At 37.4% G+C, this 18,947-nt stretch overlaps 2 protein-coding genes across 4 annotated transcripts in view; one reads left to right on the forward strand and one right to left on the reverse strand.

The window, feature by feature from the left end:
* On the reverse strand, nucleotides 1-7,808 carry RAD51AP1 (RAD51 associated protein 1). Its single transcript, XM_057425987.1, has 8 exons — nucleotides 7,684-7,808; nucleotides 6,881-6,930; nucleotides 5,877-6,015; nucleotides 4,944-5,050; nucleotides 3,763-3,915; nucleotides 2,473-2,628; nucleotides 1,442-1,585; nucleotides 1-608 (listed from the first exon to the last, which is right to left on the reverse strand). The coding sequence occupies exons 1-8, from the start codon at nucleotides 7,701-7,703 to the stop codon at nucleotides 481-483; spliced, it is 897 nt and encodes a 298-aa protein (XP_057281970.1). The 5' UTR covers nucleotides 7,704-7,808; the 3' UTR covers nucleotides 1-480.
* CUNH12orf4 (chromosome unknown C12orf4 homolog) overlaps nucleotides 7,627-18,947 on the forward strand; it is a 20,759-nt gene continuing 9,438 nt past the window's right edge. Inside the window, exons 1-9 of one of the 3 annotated variants that reach the window (XM_057425966.1) lie at nucleotides 7,627-7,743; nucleotides 9,577-9,771; nucleotides 10,043-10,188; nucleotides 11,596-11,777; nucleotides 13,988-14,087; nucleotides 14,185-14,306; nucleotides 15,006-15,112; nucleotides 15,817-16,014; nucleotides 18,020-18,148. In XM_057425966.1, the coding sequence (XP_057281949.1) occupies nucleotides 9,594-9,771; nucleotides 10,043-10,188; nucleotides 11,596-11,777; nucleotides 13,988-14,087; nucleotides 14,185-14,306; nucleotides 15,006-15,112; nucleotides 15,817-16,014; nucleotides 18,020-18,148 (1,162 nt within the window). In that variant the 5' untranslated portion in view covers nucleotides 7,627-7,743; nucleotides 9,577-9,593. Of the gene's footprint in view, nucleotides 7,744-8,186; nucleotides 8,368-9,576; nucleotides 9,772-10,042; nucleotides 10,189-11,595; nucleotides 11,778-13,987; nucleotides 14,088-14,184; nucleotides 14,307-15,005; nucleotides 15,113-15,816; nucleotides 16,015-18,019; nucleotides 18,149-18,947 lie in introns of those variants that run through there. The other 2 variants (XM_057425974.1, XM_057425958.1) reach the window with 2 other exon arrangements.

The raw sequence follows: 18,947 nt of genomic DNA on the forward strand, positions 1-18,947 counted from the left end.
ATTTATAATACATTCAAAATAATTAACATCCACATACAAGATATGCAAACATTAACAGATTTTGAGAGTGGCGACATACTTCCCAAGAAGGGGGTGGAAAGCGGTAACTCTTCCAAGAAATATTTTTTAAACTGTGACTTTCACTGTGTTAAGATATCGCATTCTATAACTGACATAGTGCTGTGTAGACTATTTTAATGCCAAGAGTTTAGATATCAGAGAATTAAAATTACCACAAACCCACATATCAGAATATAATACATGAAAAAGCTGGTGACCCAGATGTCACCTTGATTAAATAGTATTATTATTTAGTAGCGCTTAAGGATACCTAGCATTTTGCAGAATAAAAAATCATTATAAGATACATACATAAACAACAGCCCTCCAATACCGATGATGCCATGAGGCTTTTGCTTATTCATAAGCAAAACACTTTCCAAAGTCTTTTCTGTCACATGTCACCTTGTCACTGACCACTTAACTGCTGGCAGCACTGGGATGCAGTGGTTTGACTCTTGCTAGTCTGGAGAGGCCGAGTCTAAGACACTGAGTAGGTGATTTAAGAGAAACACATCTCATAGAGTTATTACTGCTTCCTGAGGCAGCTGAAAAAAAAACCAACAAAACAAAACAAACCAGAAAGAAAGCTTAAGAGACTTGGGGAGAGGAGGGATATTATACGACTGCTGTCTTTTTATAGTTGTCACAGTAGAACAAAAACAGTATTCTAAAGGTACTGCAAAAAGGTCTGGGAATCAATCTATTTGTGAGCCAATGCAGAAGGTATTGTGTACAATTTAATTAACCAGCACAACACACTGGAGCAGCACTGGACAAGCATATACTGTTTCCAGAATACTATGCGTTTTCAGGTGCTCCACAGAGAATCACACAACTGAACACAAGTCCAAGTGTGAAAAAAAGACTTGAGAGAAAGGAGCCAAACAGAAATAAACATGTACAGGAAAGAAGAGCAAATATGAAGGAAAATCAAAGCAAGAGGCAGGAGTCAGCAGAAGCATGCTCAAAAACCTTAAAAAAATAAAGCATTCGCTTTACTACAGCAGTTAAAACACTCCAGCATTTTGGTAGTATTATTTGTTCAGAACAGGTAAGAATGCAGCACATACCAGAGATAAAGAAAGCTGTTATTAAGAGAGAAATGGCCACAAAACAATCCTGGATTAAGATCTGATCCACACTCTGTATAACATTTAATTAACCACCCCACATGAAGCATTTAAGAATTATGCTGTAAGAGGAAAAAGAAGCAGAGATAGTCTTTTTTTCTTTTCTTTTAAATATAAGTTCAAAAGAATAACTTTCATTGTAAGAGGTCAGTCATTGTTTTGAAATATTGTTTGTTTGCTTTTAGGAGAGACTGCTAAAAACTTAAGTCAACTAACCTATCTGTTTATAATTGCAATCTTAAAGGTACCTGGTGGTATCCATTTAGGCTTATCTGATACAGGACTTGATGTATGTAGAGGCCTTCCAACTGGGCCTGAAGAACTGGACATCATCTTTTGTGTTTGCGCAGATTTTTGTTCTGTTCTCCCAAAAGGAGAAACTACAGACGATACTTCGTTGGAAATAAAAAAAACAACCTTAGAAGAATACTCTTCAGCAGAGAAATTACCACACCGCATAAGATGATTGATCATTGTGCAGCATGAGCTCTCTGTATTGAGTGAAATAATGTTACTACATTGTCACATCTTTATCAGTATATATTTATAAAGTCAGTCTTGTTATACTCTAGAATTTCAAACCTAGTTTGACAATAAGCAGTACAACAACTTCTTCTTCAGGACCTGCCAAATGTTGGATTTCTAAGACAGAAGATTCTTCTGTCAACTACACAAAGCAAACCATTCTTTGTTACACCTAAAAGTAATTTTAAACTAAATTACATGTTTTAAATTTAGGCCTGAAACTAAAACACATTACCAAGTCAGACACAAAATTAACACCATGATTAAGTATTTTCTTAAACTATTTAAAATAAATTGCACTAGTGACACAGTGACCAATTAACTCTGAAGAGCATGACTATTTACTAGTTTTCGCCAAGTGGATAGTAGGACTAGCTTTCTTTAGCTATCCTTGAATTAAACATTCATAAATGCAAATGCAAGAGGAAGATCTGAGATTATAATTTAAAAAAAATAACAATCCTCAGATCACTCACGCCTTTTCTTAAAAGCTAGGTATAGTTACAAAAATAGAAATTAATTGCCTATTCACTTTTGCCTGCTTTTCTTTGTAAGAAGCATTAGTTTACTACAGAATGTTCTTTCTTTCAGGATTTTTTTCTGCTTTCCTCCTTTTATTCTGCATATAGTACTTCATTTTCATCATAACCCTGCACAGTCAGGCTGTCAGCCAAATCTATCTATTTCTTCAGTGAAAAATAAAAGGGACGTTCATTATAAAAAAGTCTATTTCAAATTCATCATGCAAACTTACCTGTAGTATTAATCCTGGATTTGGAAGTTTTCTTCTCTCTTTCCACTGGCATCTTTTGTCTGGTTTCCTTTTTATTTCCTTTGGCTTTTTTCTTTTCCATAGCAAAGTCTTCATCATCATCTTCACTGTAATCTGAATCTTCTTCTGACTCCTCACCTACAGCAAGAAAAAGGGATGTCATCTCTCTACATGAAATACAATCTACTATTATATTACTCCAGGGCCTTCTAATCACACTCTGGACATAAAAACCCAGGTTACCTTAAAGATACAATAAACCAAATTTGAACATATTTATATGCCGAACTGAGAAAGAAATAACCTCCATAAAACATTATGTATTTACAGAATTCTTGCTCTGAACTTTAATAATGGAACACCCTGGTATAAACTGCATACAGTAATAATTTAACAGCAGAATTACCAATATTCCATGTGTGCAAGATGAAAATGTTAAAGTCATTTGGCAGGGATTCTGATTTTTACATATTCTTAGTCATGACTGAAGTGGAAAAACACTATGTCTAATTTCAGCTGCAAGAAAGATTTCACAGATTCACTATTAAAAAAAAAAGGACATTAGCAAATTCTAAAAATAGTTCTCTATCAACAGGAGTATGTGGATGATTTCCCTGATCTATCTTTTGCACTGGCAATTCTGGAAACACATTGCAATAATCCTTAAAGTAATGAATAAAAGAATGGATAGACACGTTAACCACTGGGGAATGAGGTGACTGTCATACTCTGCAGGCATTCAATACTAGACTTCTACCAGAAGCAGAGCATGAGGCTACCCTGACCTCCAGTCAGATGCAGCATTGTCTTCTGAGAGTTGAGGACTGAAGAAAGGAAAGAAGGAAAGCTACTTACTTTTTTTCAATAAGCTTAAACAAAGCAAATACTAGGAGCACTAATACCACATTGTACTCCAGAGTCAATGTTTTGATCCAAACCCCAGACAACAACAGGAAAAATTAACAGAGGCTCTCTAAAGACATGAAACCTTCCTGGACAAAGATGGTAGAAATTTGTTCTGACATACTTCTGCAAATGCAGAGAAGTAGGATAACTTCTGCCAGTTCGGCAAATGTGTTAGAACAAGCTCCAATGTTTAGATTTAGTGCCAAAGGGCAACTGAGATGTCACTAATATTAAAAGATAATGCTTCAGTAAGGGGTCAAGGGGGAATATACAACAGAAGCAGAATGCATTTCACTGAAAATATTAACCGTGTTTAAGGAATCACATTCAAAACACATCTAAGGGTTTTTATAGAGGAGACCTTACTGGGTACACACTCTGGCTCAGAGTCAGTAGCATGCTTTCTGTCATCACTGTCAACAGTCAGTAGCTTCTTTTGATGTGCAGGAACGTTAGATGCTGTTGTCCTTTGTATACCATCAGCCCTAGGTACATCATCATCCATAACTTGATTGAGACCTAGAAAGCAGAGCTTGGTCTAATCCAAATTCACAGTAAAACTATTACTTCTTCTCAAAAAAAAGAAGCAGGTATTTGAGCCCTCAGAATTTATTTTTGTGATTTTGAAGTATACTATATAGAAGTGCATCATTGGCACTTGTTTTCATGTGATTCTCATTTTACTATCTTAAGTGACCAAACTGTAAATTCTGGTTGTGAAAGTTATCAATATTTATTTGTAATGCAGTTAACAAAAGAACAGGAGACCAAAAATAAAACTGGAAAAATTAAAAAGTTTCCAGCGGTATAGCTAATGTTTTAGTTATGTTTAGCTGATGCTTAGCTATTGTGGACCCATTCCAGAGCTGAAGGCAAGTGCAGCTTCTTGAAGAAGTAAATCAACTCAGCATCTAAAACCATCACATGTCTGTTTGTTTTTCCAACAAACTTTTAGTGATCTGTAACAATCTCATTCAGCAATCCACATCTTCCCATTTTAAGATTGGATGAAAAAGTTGCTGCATCTTTCAGTCTTTGTTTAAGATAAAGACTATTTTTTCCATGTAAGTGAAAACAAGACATTAAAATACTTAAATACATCTTGAAATTCTGTATCTGAAAAGACAGAGTTTGAGAATAGCTTACCTAAAAGTTCACTGTCTACACTGCAGTTGGAAAAAAGGGGTCTCCTTTGTACATTTTCCAATTCAAAATCCTTACCTGTTTTAGCATCCAGAAAACAAACAAAAAAGAATATAAAACATAAGTACACAAAAAACACATTGTAAAAGGTTAAGATATTAAGAAAACTATGTTTGGACATTCTTACAGAAAAGTTATTTTTCCACACAAAAAAAAACCCCAACCAAACCAAACCCCCAAAAAAACCCAATCCCCAAAACATAAGAAGAGAGACTACCTAGAAATTCTCATTTCCTAATCATGACATCTTGAAATAAAACATGACTTTCAAACTATTTCACTGTAAAATAGTCATGTTCAAATTCACTACATATAAATAGTGTTGCAGTCAAATGTAAAATAACCTTGTTGTGAATGTTGCACCTCGGCAATATTTGCAGACTTCTGTTTGATGGATAAGGCTAAGGCAACTTCCAAATCTCTTTGATAAAGTTTGTCATCCAAAGATATCCTGAAAAAAAACCCAAACCAAACATGCTAAATAATAAAACAATGGCATGAGTGTTAGATATCTATTTCTGATTCACTGAACTTTGTAAAATTCAAATACTTGAAAAGATATTAATATTTCAGTATGTACAGAGTATTATGAATATTACTTCCTTAAATGATTTAGACAAAGTACACACTAATATTAAAGCACACTATGTATAAAGGTTCTATGATTGCAAAACATTGTATGTACAGATATATATATAAACTAGTAACTGGTATTATTAGAGAAAATGTTATTTTTGCTTGAAAAAACACACTGAAATGTAGTATTTATATACAACTTTACTACCAAAATAATCAGATTTCTTTTTTCGTAGACACTGACTTTTTTATATATATCAAGCTTTAAGTATGTTCTGTTTTAAAGAGTAAATTTTTAAGTGTCTTTATATTTCTCAGTTTTAGGAGTCCTTAAGTAACTAAGAATTGTTACAATTATCATGCGCTGTAGAAATATCAAAACAAGATCAAGACATGCAAACTTGTTTCTGCACCTATACAGGCTGCTTGCTGGAGCTTTTTAGAGCTGTAACAGAACAGACACAGCTCACTACTGAACTCAGGCAACTTTTCCCAACTCTATGCATAATTACATTATCCCTGATTTGCAACTGTATCAATAAAGCTGAAAGTCTTTTATTATGCTAATATGCTATTGTGTATTTTCAGCTGCTTAAAACTCAAGGGGGTTGCTGGGCTTGGGGAGTGGGATGTAACATGACACCAAACTATTACTGAAATCCATCATTACACAGAATTAACCATATTTCAGTGTTTCTTACCTTTTACTAGGTGTCTGCTTTGGCGGTGGAGTCAATTCTTTCTGTGGCTTTTTTTGCTTCTCCTTCTTCTCCTTTGGTTCCTTGAGCTGTGTTCTGGATTTTTTGCTTGAAGGTGCAGCTATACATGCAAAGTCTTCATCTGTTTGGGAAACAGCAACAAGCTTAAATGAGTTTCCTTATATTCTTCTGTATGGCCAGAAGAAGTCATTCAACTTCATCACAGACTGAAAATATACCAAAAGTAACCTTTTTAAAATTAATTCTATTTTTCAAGGATACAACTAGAACTGCAGTATCCTTACATAAATGAATTTTAAATGAAAACTTAACAAGACCTCTTTGGCACATGCTTGTATTCAAGAGATAATGATTTCAATTTTTATTACCAATAAGGCAATAAAGCTTAAATGTCCAACGTTACCTGATTTTCAGTAACTAGAAGTTCACCTTTTGATATGCTGAAGAGTTATCAATTCTAATAGTAATCACTGTCATTAACAGTTTTGTATGTAGATCTAAGCTGCAGCTCTGTCTTGATGGGTTTAGGGTAAGGACATAGGAGTCAAGTTACATTGATAAGAAAAACAGATTGTAGATTATTTGTTTTCAACACTCCTTTGCTTATAAAGCCTAATAGGTATTACACTTGAAAAAAAAAAAAAACAAAACAGAATTTGTTTGTGTTCATTTAAACACCTTTGAACTGGTAATCAGAACATGGAGTAGCAAATTACCACTGAAAACTGAGGCAGGGAGAGAAACTGATTTTCCTGCAACACGACACAGTGTATTCACCAGTTTCCTAACATACTGTTGTTACACTCTGGCTTACAACCATCATACTCTTGTTGAATTAGAATATTCAGCAGCATTCCCAGACCACTTCCAGTGAAAACAGTCACAGCATTCTCAATGAACTAATTCATTAAAGACACTCTCATGACTTTTTGGGTGGCTACATTTTTGTTTGGTATTTTTGTTACGTACAAGAATATGTTACTTACCATCATCTTCTAAATCCCCAAACTGAGAATAATCAACAATTTTCTTGCTCCTGTGGCAAAAAACCCATACACTATTAGACCTTTCAGACTGAGCATCACGACTTGTTAACACTTTATTTTGGGGTAGATTACGTTTTATATGAAAAAAGCAACACACGTTTAAATGTATGTATAACCAATCAGTGTTAGTGTATACAACATTGTTATTGGGAATAGCTTCTAGATTTTTAACAAATCTTAAAATAAAGTGCTTCTCGTTCGTATTGTGGGAGCATTACATTTTGCTTACACCCACACCATCTCAGAGCTGCTACTGTGCAATTACTCCTCTCCCGGGTCACTTTTAGGCATTTCAAATATGTTTTCCGCGCACCTTCCAGCCCGTTTCCGGTGTGGCACTGCCGTCTCTGCAGTGAGGCGCTATTCTCTCCAGCGGGAAGCACAAACGGGGCTCCCAAGCCCACCCCTCAGCCCGGGGTCCGCTGCTCTCCGCGAGACAGATGCTCCTGCTGCCCGTCCCAGGGAGAAGCCCCGCGTTTCCCTCCATCTGGAAGGGAAAACGGCGCAGGCCTGTCCTTAAGCCCCAACGCTAGAAGGGGCCATGAAACGGCTCGGTGTGGAGGCACAGGGCCCCCGTAAGCCCGTGATGACCCGAAACGCCCCCTCATCGAGAAACGGCCGCCAACGGCGGCGCGCGCCCGCCTCACGCTTTCGAGGAAATGTCACTCAGGGCCCCGCGCACTTCGTCGCCGGTCGCACCGCGGTCGGTCCTCGGTCCTCCCCGGCTCCGCCGCAGCCCTCACCTCCTCACCGGCCGCGCCATCCCAGCTCCGGGCCGCCGGGTACACCCGCCGCTAACGGCGGTTCTATCCCGCCCCCTCCGCCTCTCCCTTGGCGCCGGCAACGCGCTCAACTGCGCGGGAGCGGGCGCTCGTCGGCACATTCGCTACAAGCGGGAGGGTGGGCGGCGAATCTGCGGCTCCGGATGCGAAGGGTTCATGGGGAGGCGGGAGCCGCCCGCCGTCGCCTTCCTCAGTGGCGGAAGCTCTTCGCTGCCATTCTCCCCCGGGCGGCGCTGGCCGCCGCGCTCCCTCACCTGCCCGCCTGGCACCCAGGTGAGCGCAGAAGGAGGAAGACATCGGTCCTGCCTTCGGCGGCGGGGGAACCGGCTGTAGTCCCCGCGGGCGCTGCCCCATCCGAGCTGTGGGGCTGTGCTTACTCTGGGGTGTCGGAGCCTTGCCGGCGGGGTAAATGTGGATGGGGTCCTGCAGGCGTTTTCTTCCCGCCGCTGGCTTTATGTTTTCAGCGGTGGGAGCTGATGTCGCCTCCTTTGGCATGAGCAGCAGATCTGGCTCATCAGAGCCCTTGGTGTGGCTGGGGGCACAAGCGCCGGGTTTGGGCCTCTCTGCTGGGGCACATCGGCTGCTGAGCTGCACTTCTCTTCCCTGCTAAGCCTTGTTTTGTCGGGAGGTTGCAGAAAAAAGTTCGTAAGTTTTGCATTCCTAAGTGGTGCCGTTTAAATCCTTCTCTTGTGGGCCAGGAGACCGTTTTGGGTTGCTTTGGGTTCAGAGATTTTGGTGTTACAGTGAAGCAATTTGTAACTCATTTGTTTAATCGCGTTTCCAATATATAGGTTTGTTCACACACGTACAAACCCCAAACAAACAAAAAACCCCAATACAAACGAAAAATGTGAACTGGCCCCATTAATCTTGCCGTCGAAAATACCATGGAAAATAGACTTTTTTCTTTTGTATTATGCTTGGAGAATAGTTTTTAGCATAGGTTTCAGCTGGAATGATGTGTCCTGCTTTGCAGGTGATGTTCTAGAACGAGGAATGTAAATGAGTAGAGGGAAGAATTAGTGACATAGTTACGTTATCCCATCCAGTATTTTCATTCTGTAAGCAGTTATCTTGCTTTTCTCCTGGCTTATTTCCAATGGTATTATTTAGAAATAATGACAATCTATCCTAAAGTAGGTGAAAAAAAAATAAGCTTTTTGTAAAAATGATTGCAAACTTCCACAGCCTCCCCCCTGCCAATTCAAACCTACCAGCTGCAGAAAGGAGGAAGTAAAATCCTAATTTACAGTGAGGGATTTCGGATTTTGAGATGTTCATGGCAGCAGTTACAGTGGTTTAGTTAGTTTGCTGTTTGTTCTGGTTCTGCCTTTAAGTCAGGATGCTTATACTGTAATTGTAACAGTGAGTACCTAAATTATAGAATCATAGAACCACAGAATGGTCAGCATTGGAAAGGACCTTAAGATCACCTAGTTCCAATGCCCTTGCCATGGGCAGGGATGCCTCACCTTGGACCATGCCCCCCAAGGTTCTCCACAGCATGGCCTTGAGCACTGCCAGGGATGGAGTATTCACCAGTTCTTTGGGCAGCCTGTTCCAGTGCCTGATCATCCTCACAGGGAAGAACTTCCTTTTATCTAACTTACATCTTCTTTATATCTAATTCATAAAATGATACACTCAGTTACAGTTTAGAAGCATTCAATGTTTTGTAAACTGCTATTTGTGTTACAGTTCCAACCCATGTATTTGGAAGTCAAGATGAGTATGAAAACTTTGGGGGTTTATTTTTTCTTTCCAGAAGCTGTTAACAAAGCCATGGTTTTAGTTAGCATTTTTACTTACATTTTTACAAGAATTTAGGTCATGTTATTTTTGTTTCTAGCGCAGGAAATCAACTCAAGAAGATGAAGCCTAATAAAGGAAAGATGTGCAGTAGAGAGAGAGACTATATGTACAAATTCAATGCTGGAAATCAACATTTAGTGCTTACCGTGCCTCTCAAATTCCCTGTGCAAGAGAATATTAGTCATTTGCATGGACGTCTAATGCTTCTGCACAATTTGCCATGCTTTATAGAAAATGGTAAGAATTGATTTCTTAAATTAATGTCATATGTCCATGTCCACAAGTGTCTTACAACATCCTTTTAGAAACCCAAAGAAGGGTGTTTGTTAGAACAGTCTTAAAAAATTGTTTTTAAGACAACAAAATATTAAACTATTGTCAGTAGTAGCAAGTAAGGTGCCCAAGTAAAATGTTTTCAGAAAAACTTTATTTGTATGTTTCCCAGATGATTACTGATACTTCTACTGGCATGTTTTGTTGATGCGGCATTCTTTTCTTGTTGTAATAGACCTGAAGCAGTCTCTTAAGAAGTTTGTAGAAGAGGAAACTATAAAAGATTATGATAGAGAAGCTGAAATGGCTCTGGAAGCAGTGAAATCGGGAAAAGTAGACATAAACCAGCTGGCAGATACTTGGGCTAAAGCTTATAAAGAGGTAAGATTAAGGCTGAAAAGTTAATATTCAGGACTTGCTTTGTCAATGTGTGTGTGCATGTACGGACAATGACATCCGTGAAGATGCAAAATTACACTGAAATTTACTGGTCAATTCTTACAATTTTATTTTTTATCTGAAAGTGATCATTAGGTCTTCATCCTGTTAGTTATCAATTAGACTTTTCTTGAATTTAGTAGAAACAGAAAATTGACAGGTAAATAGCTAGTGATAGTCAAACAAAAATAGGCGTAATGGCTATAATGTATTAGAATCGAAGCAAGAGATAGTAAATTAGTACTCCTATCCTGGATCTTAGTAGTGGCAATCAAGTCTCCAGAGGAATAGTATATACTTGGGGGATACTCTTCAGCTCATTTTCTGTGTTCATGTAACTATTTTACATTTTAGCTGGAGTAATGCATCCAGTTTTGCATGTGATCTTCAAAACAAGAATGCAAAAGAACTGGAGGAGTTCTAGCAAAGAGGAAAAAAAAAAAACCAAAATGACAAACTGCAGCATTTGAGGAAAAGTTTATGGGAATTGAATTTGCTTCATGCAGTGTAGAAGAATGTTGTGAAAAAATCCGAAAAATTCTTCTGTTATAAAGATATTTGGAAGCAAATCATCTGCCTTAAAGAATGTCAACAAAACTAAATTAGCTTAACAAAAATCTGTATTGGGTGAGCATAGGAATGTGATAGAACATTTGAAAGAATCTACTGTCTTCTCTGCTAGTGGTCTCTACAAATAGGTCGGCCTGAGTGCAAGGGTTAGGATTAGATCATTCATTGACATTTCTAACCTACACATCAATGATATAATCTCAGTTTGTCATGGTGGAAATGATTACAAATGTAAGGAGTTTTCCAGTAAAAAGGAGCTTAAAAAACTGGAATCTTTGGGCCATTCTTTGTGCAATAAAACCCGTCTTTTCTTAAATCAGTGTTGCTGATCAAATTCTAGTGATGTCAGAGGTTAGTCAGCCTTTCTAGAAAAAACATTTTTGTTTGCACAGCTGGTGTTTTGGACCCTATCTGAAATTCATCAACTGCAAATATTGTTACAGATATTGTTCTTTCCAATTGGGGATGGCTGAAAATTGGCAATTCCTCATTGCAGTCAAAACCTTAATGTTTCCGTTGTTAGTTGCTTTGAAAGAGACTATGGGAAGGGAAAAAAAAGTGAAAACATTTTTTAAATTTGAGCTTTCTATATTCTAAAACAGACTATTAAAATAATATAATATTAAAGCAAAAATTACCTTTTTTTGATAAGATAATTTTCATACGTTTAAGATTGAGCAACAGTGTGAATGCGCAGTTGGTTTTGACCCAACATTGTGAGGGATCCTTGTATGTCCTAAAAGGTACCATATGCTTTAAAATGCCTTTTATCATTTTTAGACAACCTTAGAATATGCAAAACCTGAAGAAACCAGCTGGGATGAAGATTTTGCAGATGTTTATCATGATCTTATACATTCTCCAGCTTCTGAAATGCTGTTAAACCTGGAACACAATTATTTTGTTAGCATCTCAGAATTAATAAGTGAAAGAGATGTGGAACTGAAAAAACTTCGGGAAAGGTATTCCATTATTCTATTTTTTTTCCTCTCTTAATAAATAGGGGTGCATGCCACTGGGTTTATACAACTTGTAGGACAATGTGTGTCAACTTGTATTTGTCTGCGTAGGCCCTATTTAGTTTTAGGTTTCCCTCTTTAAAGTTGTATAATACTTAGCCTTATACCGTTAGGGTCCGCTATATTATGTTCTCCTCAGACACTGAAAATAATAAAAGCTAAGGCCATCAAAGTAATAGAAAGTTTGATGTCCATTGTTCTATCCACGTTTTAAGTGGTATAGCAACATAAAGTGCTTAGGATATCTAGAAAATCCAGGCCAGGTTGGACAGGGCCTTGGGTGACATGGTCAAGTGTGAGGTGGCCAATTGCAGGGGGGTTGATACTAGATGGTCTTAGAGTCCTTTCCAACCCTAATCACTCTATGATTTATGAAAATAAAGTATATGAAAAGACGAGCATAGACTTGAACCAACTTTAAATCAGAAAATTTTGAATTTGCAATTTAGGAAAGTCTTCTGTGGGATCCCGCGTTTCCGAATAAGCTTGCATAACTGCATGTGGCTGCTTTGTCCACAAGAGGGAACACGTACAATACTATAGATGCTAAATACTGTAGATGCTTGTGAAGTGCCAGGATATTCTAAGTAGGTCTGTTTTAGCATTCAGAGTGGCAGTCTGACTCTTGAATTGTGCGTGTTTAAGCTCACATTATACAATGCATACCTGTTTATATAGTTTATTATAGACTGAATTGTACGTATTTCTGATTTGGGTATAGAGGTTGCTGATAACATGTTAGCAGACCATTTTGACTCTTCTCAAGTAGTATATAGAAGAAAGAGCAGTTAATCCTAAGAGCAGTAATGTTGCAGAGCTCTGGTGTGATATAGCTGTGCACTGATTCTGGTGGAATTTGTCATATCCATTTGTCATAATCGAGGAGCACCATATGTTAGTGGCAGCTATCCCAGCTAAGTGTAGGTGTGTTGTTTACACAGGAGCTCTGTAAACAGCGGGAATCCCTGACCCTCAACTCAAATTTATTTTGGGGACATTCATTACTAAATCAGTGCTAGGGTAATTCAGTTCCTTGCTGAAGAAAGAGCTGAATGTGAAAGATTAAGTGAAGCCAGGGATTTAAGAAGACTAAGGAAGGATGAGGTATTGGATGAATTGATGATAGCAGGACAGCCCTTTAACTCCAGGTCCTCATGTTGAATGTAATTTGAGCTGGAAGCTCATCTGACTGTTAAAAATGGTTATGTTTAACCTACTTCCTGGTGTTTACCTGTCTGGATCAACTGTGGTATGGTTGGGCAGGAGGAAGGCAAGGGACTGAATAGGTCTATTTCAAAACCTCTTCTAATGATAAGGGTAGTGAATTAGATGCTGTATTAGAGTATCTGGAGATACTGTTGTACCTTCTTTAGAACATCTGTGAGGGCAGACTTTAAATATATGAATTCCAATTCCAAAATGAGCAGATGGACAAAGTAGCGTATGACATAGCTTTCAGCTGTGCATTCAGTTGTATCTCTGCTTGTGATGAGAATTGACCAGCCGACTGATACAACTGATCATTGTATCAGTGACTTTATGATAGCTGTTCAGCAGTAGCAGTCATTTTTTCTCCTTCTTAGTAGTTGGTGCAGTGCTGTATTTTTGACTTTCAGCCTGGGAACAGCACTGATAACACCGATGTTTTTAATTACTGCTCAAATGTTTAGTCTGACCAAGGACTTTCTGAGTCTCATGCTCTGCCAGGGAGAAGGGGAAGCTGGGAGGAAGCAGAGATGGGACACCTGACCCAAACTAGCCAAAGAGGTATTCCATACCACAGCACGTCATGCCCAGGATGTAAACTGAGAAGTACCCGGAAGGGCTAGTTCACTGCTTGGTTGGGCTGCGTATCGGTCAGTGGGTGGTATTGTATTCTCTCCCCTTGTTATTTCCTTTATCATTATTATTATTGGTGGTAGCAGTAGTGGTTTGTGTTATACCTTACTTACTGGACTGTTCTTATCTCAACCTGTGGGAGTTACATTCTTTTGATTCTCCTCTCCGTCCCTCCGGGAGAGGGGGGAGGAAAGGTAGCGGGGAGTGAGCGAGGACTGCATGGCTGATTTATGACTGAGCTTAAACCACAACAGTGTTGTTTTGCCATTTTTTTTTTTGTTTTAGTTGCAAATCTATTTTTGCTTCTATTTCAGACAAGGAGCTGAAATGGATAAGGTGATGCAGGAGCTAGGGAAATCGCTAACAGACCAAGATGTAAATTCATTAGCAGCTCAGCATTTTGAATCTCAGCAGGTAAACTGACTTCAGTGAAGTAGAATATGCATGTCAAGCAAATACTAGTTTAAAAAGACAACACAAACTACTCAAATTATCACTGTTGTCTTGTTAGGATTTGGAGAACAAGTGGACCAATGAATTAAAACAGTCTACTGCCATCCAGAAGCAGGAATATCAGGAATGGGTGATAAAACTTCATCAGGACCTAAAGAATCCCAACAACAGCACAGTCAGGTGTTTAATTCCTCTGTGATGCTTACTTCCATCTGTAATAGTTCAAAGGACTTGCTCTTACATAATCTTTATTTCAGGTTAGCCATTTAAGTAGGACAGTTGAAGCAAAAGGACTGCTAAAGGTCCAGAGGCAAGGACCTCTAAGAGAGAGTGAGGATGTTTTGGTGTCACAATCTCGGATGCCCATAATAGATGTGAAGTAATAGTGTTTTAATCATTGTACCTGGTATCTGAAATATTTCCAGCTAGTTTAAATACAATGGAGTGTTTTATTTTTATCTTTTTTTTAGCATCCTGTTTTGTATATGGGTCAAAATAGAAATGTTTTGTGTTGTAACTTAATAAATAAGGTTTTGGCTATGATAAATAAGCTGAGAAGAATGTTTTGTTGTGGTTTTTTTTCTTTCTCTGTTATTATCTTATAACTAGGTATTTTGATTAATTTTTATTTCTCAATCTCAAAATGCTTTGTAATTATTTAGGTAAATCTAACGGTGGAGTTAGCTCTTTCTGCCGGTATGCACCTAGAATATTGCATGCCAGAAAGGCAAAAGCTCAGATAAGTGGAGTTCATACCGATAGGTTTAGTCTCTTGACTTCTACAGACTAGCCAAGAAAACTTTGGATAGCTTTCACAAGATATTGTTGAATTGAACAAAAATTAGGGCAAACTTTTCAGTACATTTTTCATTATTTTAGTGATGAAATTAATATTCAGCCCAGCCAACTGAGAGAATCTGTAGAAGGAAACGGAAGAATTTATGAAGAGCAGAGGCTGTTAGAAGAAAGTTTTACTATTCACTTGGGTAAGTAAACTGACGCCAAAATGAAACATCATGACAAATGCTAATAAATAATGTATCTAAACAGTGTATTATTTACAGTATGACTTGTATTATTAACCGTGAATGTGCATAATATATACAAACTGAACTGTATTTGTTCTTTGCATAAGTAAGAGGAGGACTGTATGGTGTAAGCTGTATCAAACAGTATCTAGCTACCTGAGAGATACTTAATGGCAAACTTTCTAGAAGCAAGTTTTTATCCACCCTCGCAAGGTACACTAACAGCAAAACATATAGTGGTTAAAAATTGTATTTTAACTATTCTTATGTTTGGTAAGCAAATGTCAGTATTAGGTTCAATTCCCATGATCAATTAACAGAAAAATAGATACTTAAAGTTTTTGCTTTTTGTTTATGCAGTAGAGACTTCTTATGCTGTTTTGACTGCGTTAGTATTTCATCCATAGCCTTATAATAGCGAACAAGGCCTTGCTTTGTGACAGCATGTGAAAATACTGCATTTTTACTCTTACTTTGTAAATTGCTGGTATGTATGTAAAACAATATATGGTTGAAAACTTTCTTTGAGTATTATTGATTGTATTTCCCTTATAGATCTTTATCAGAAAACTTAGGGAAGCACTTTAATCCCTTGAATTTTAATAACAATCCCAATTTTGCTCTTTCACTGTATGTATTCAAATCGTTGATACTCCCTACAGGAGCTCAGTTGAAGACTATGCATAATTTGAGATTACTGAGAGCTGATATGCTAGATTTCTGTAAACATAAACGCAATCATCGAAGTGGAGTAAAACTTCACAGACTTCAAACTGCAATGTCTCTCTATTCAACTTCTCTCTGTGGCCTGGTTTTGTTGGTAGATAACCGTATCAGTTCATACAGTGGCATCAAAAGAGGTGAGTCCTCTAATGGGGTGTATCGTGTCAGTGAAAACAAATGTCACTCAAACTTGCTGTCACAAAAAATATTTCGTGAATATTTCCTGTAGAATTAAAATTGAATGGAGATCTGAATGTTTTGGACGTGGTATTGCAAAAGGGTGGCAAATGCAAAAAGAGATATGGGTAAGGATGGGGGACAGAATTGTGCTCTGATATGCTGATATCTCTCTTACCTCTTTCCTAGGGTTTGTGTTTGAGTAAGGAACATGTTGGAATGAACACTTCAGGGTTGATTTCCTTGCACTAGCCAGAAACAGTTCCCCTTCCTAAAAGGCTCTTTAAGAAATAAATACATTAAAGGTCTCAAAGGTTCATAAAATTGCTATATAGAAGACTTTTAAATAATGCATTAATGCTGTTGTTTAAATAGAAATGCCACGGCTTGTGCAGTCTAAATTTCTGAATTGCAAAAGCGTAGAAACAATTTTCTGCTTCTGTTTTAAAGCTGGGGAAAAATACAAACCTAATAGCCTTTATTTTATGATGGGCTAGAAGCTCTCTCAGATCTTGACGAGATTTTCAAAGGTCTGGTAAACATTTTGATTCTGCATCTTAGGTAAATCTGTTATCCAAAAATGGTTCCATTTGTATACCATCTGAGGCAAGACTGAAAACCATGACTGCAATGTTTTCTGTATGCCTTACAATGTGTAAATGGCAACTAGCAAAATATACCTTTGTACACATCTCTAGAAAACAGCCTTGAACAGAAAGTTGAACTTAGGTGTGAACTTTCAACATTCTGATTTCATTCAGATTATTTTTTGTAAGCTAGATAAATAGTTTCTTCATAGACTTCATGCATTGCCTCACTCAAGTCTCTTGTATTAGGTCTTTGTAGGGCTACTGTTGCTTGGATTTTGAGTAAGTGTAGCACACTCAGACAAACAATAAACTAAAATGAAAGTTAAATATAAGAGAGATTTCTTTGTTTCAAATAAAATGTCTTGTGACCTTGTTTTATCTCAATAAACGTAGAAGACACAATCTTTTGGAATATGAGCTTCTTTCTCCCTTGGTTTTGAACACCAGAATTTAATAAATCTGTTTTGAAAACAGATTTTTGTGGTGGAGATTTAATGTAAAAAGATAAAATACATTAAGAACTTTAAGGAGGATTAGAACAGGTACCTCAAAACCGGAAGTAGCAGTTACTTCATATAGTCTAGCTCCTTGCTAATAGCTTATTTTGGCTCCATTGACTTGCTTGGAGAGAAGGCTGGGCATTAGGGTAAGGAGCTTAGAATACTAGTTACAGAGGCAGTATTTTATGATCCTCATTATCAGTCCAGTATTTCCAAGTCTGATGTAATGCTCACTTATCAGGAAAATGAACTTGCAGTTGTTTTTGGCTGATGACACTTTTCTTCAGCTTTCAGATCAGTGTTTTGAGAACTAAAATGAAAGAACTGTAATTTCAGCTTTCCAGATACACTGTTTATGAACTTTGTTAATAGCTCTCACTTTTCAAAAAGCACTTGGAATGCTGTTGTTGCTGTTGGAAGTATCTATTATGTATCTTTTAATAAACTACCACAGATTGAAGGACTCCTAGTAATAAGGCATCATATTTACAGCACAGTTACATTTAATGCGCATAATAAGTACATATTATTGCTGGTGTTTTGGGATTGTTTTTTTTTTTTTGTTAGGGTGATTTTGTTTGAATAGCAATAACACTCATGCAACTGTTCTTGGGATTTTGGTGTGCGTATGTTTGGTGCGGAGTTGTTTTTCGTGATTGGCTTTGTTTGCTTCCCAAAGCAATTAATTTCTTTCAAAAAATGTTTTGTCTCTGACATATATATTTTTAGAATTTAAAGAGGAGTATAGCAGGGCTGCTTCTGGTTTTGGAGGGGGTTGTCTTTGTAGCTGGCCTTGCTTGAACAGGAGAGCAGGATTATGTAATGTTACTAAGCACAGCCTTATGACGTGGATTTTAATCTTACTTTTTTCCTAGATTTTGCAACTGTTTGCCAAGAATGCACAGATTTCCATTTTCCTGGAATTCAAGAACAGCTTGAAATTGTCCAGAAGGTTGTACTTAAGGCCAGAGCACAGCGTAGCAGTAAGTCGAAAAGACATCATGGTCAGTAACAACCACAATTACTTTCCTTGAAATAGAATAGCGGTCAGCTGAATGTTTATGTTCCGGGCAAGCTGATTTCCCTTTTTTTCAGTTACCTTATCTGAAAATAATGGAAATGGAATGTTCAAGTTTATTGATAAACTCTGAGAAGTCTGCATGAGATTGTCTTCACAGACACCATGTTCACATGGTGTCTTTTGCTGCCATAACAGAAATACCCTACCAAAAAAACAAGTGTAAATCCTTAGGTTCTGATCATGTGCTCTAACAGCATGGGAAGTGATAGGGACAGGACATTGTGCTGTCATCTGCCGTTTAAACTGCCTGCAGCAACAGAGACTTTATCTGACTTTACATTTAAATAGAAATAAAATTGTAGAAGAGATTTATGACTTCTTTCCCTTCGTTGAAAGTGAGTGCTGAAAACTGAATAATAATTTGACTAAATGTGTATATTTTTTTAGTGCTGACCAAATCCTTGTGAACAGGTTACTTTACAAGTAACCTGTTGCTTTTACAAATGGCTGTGAAATTTTCTGACCATGATCAGTACTTGTACATCATGAAACTTTTGTTTTTTCTTGCAGAGAACTACTTATTTGATTTAAATACATCAGTAACATGAATAGATTTGTAAGAGTACATAGAGAAAAACAAGTTTTCTTTGGAACCTTCATATTGGTGTAGTCTTGAGCAAAATACTGAAAGCTGGTTTTATATTGCTAATTTATGTAAATATCTTTAAATTTATTTCTTGTAATACTAGGAACGAATTTGCTTTAGTTATGTTATTTCAAAA

Source organism: Pezoporus wallicus, unplaced genomic scaffold (assembly GCF_028554395.1).
Source record: "Pezoporus wallicus isolate ANWC-B61680 ecotype Strahan unplaced genomic scaffold, APGP_CSIRO_Pwel_v1 scaffold_3294, whole genome shotgun sequence".
NCBI classification, from domain to species: domain Eukaryota; kingdom Metazoa; phylum Chordata; class Aves; order Psittaciformes; family Psittacidae; genus Pezoporus; species Pezoporus wallicus.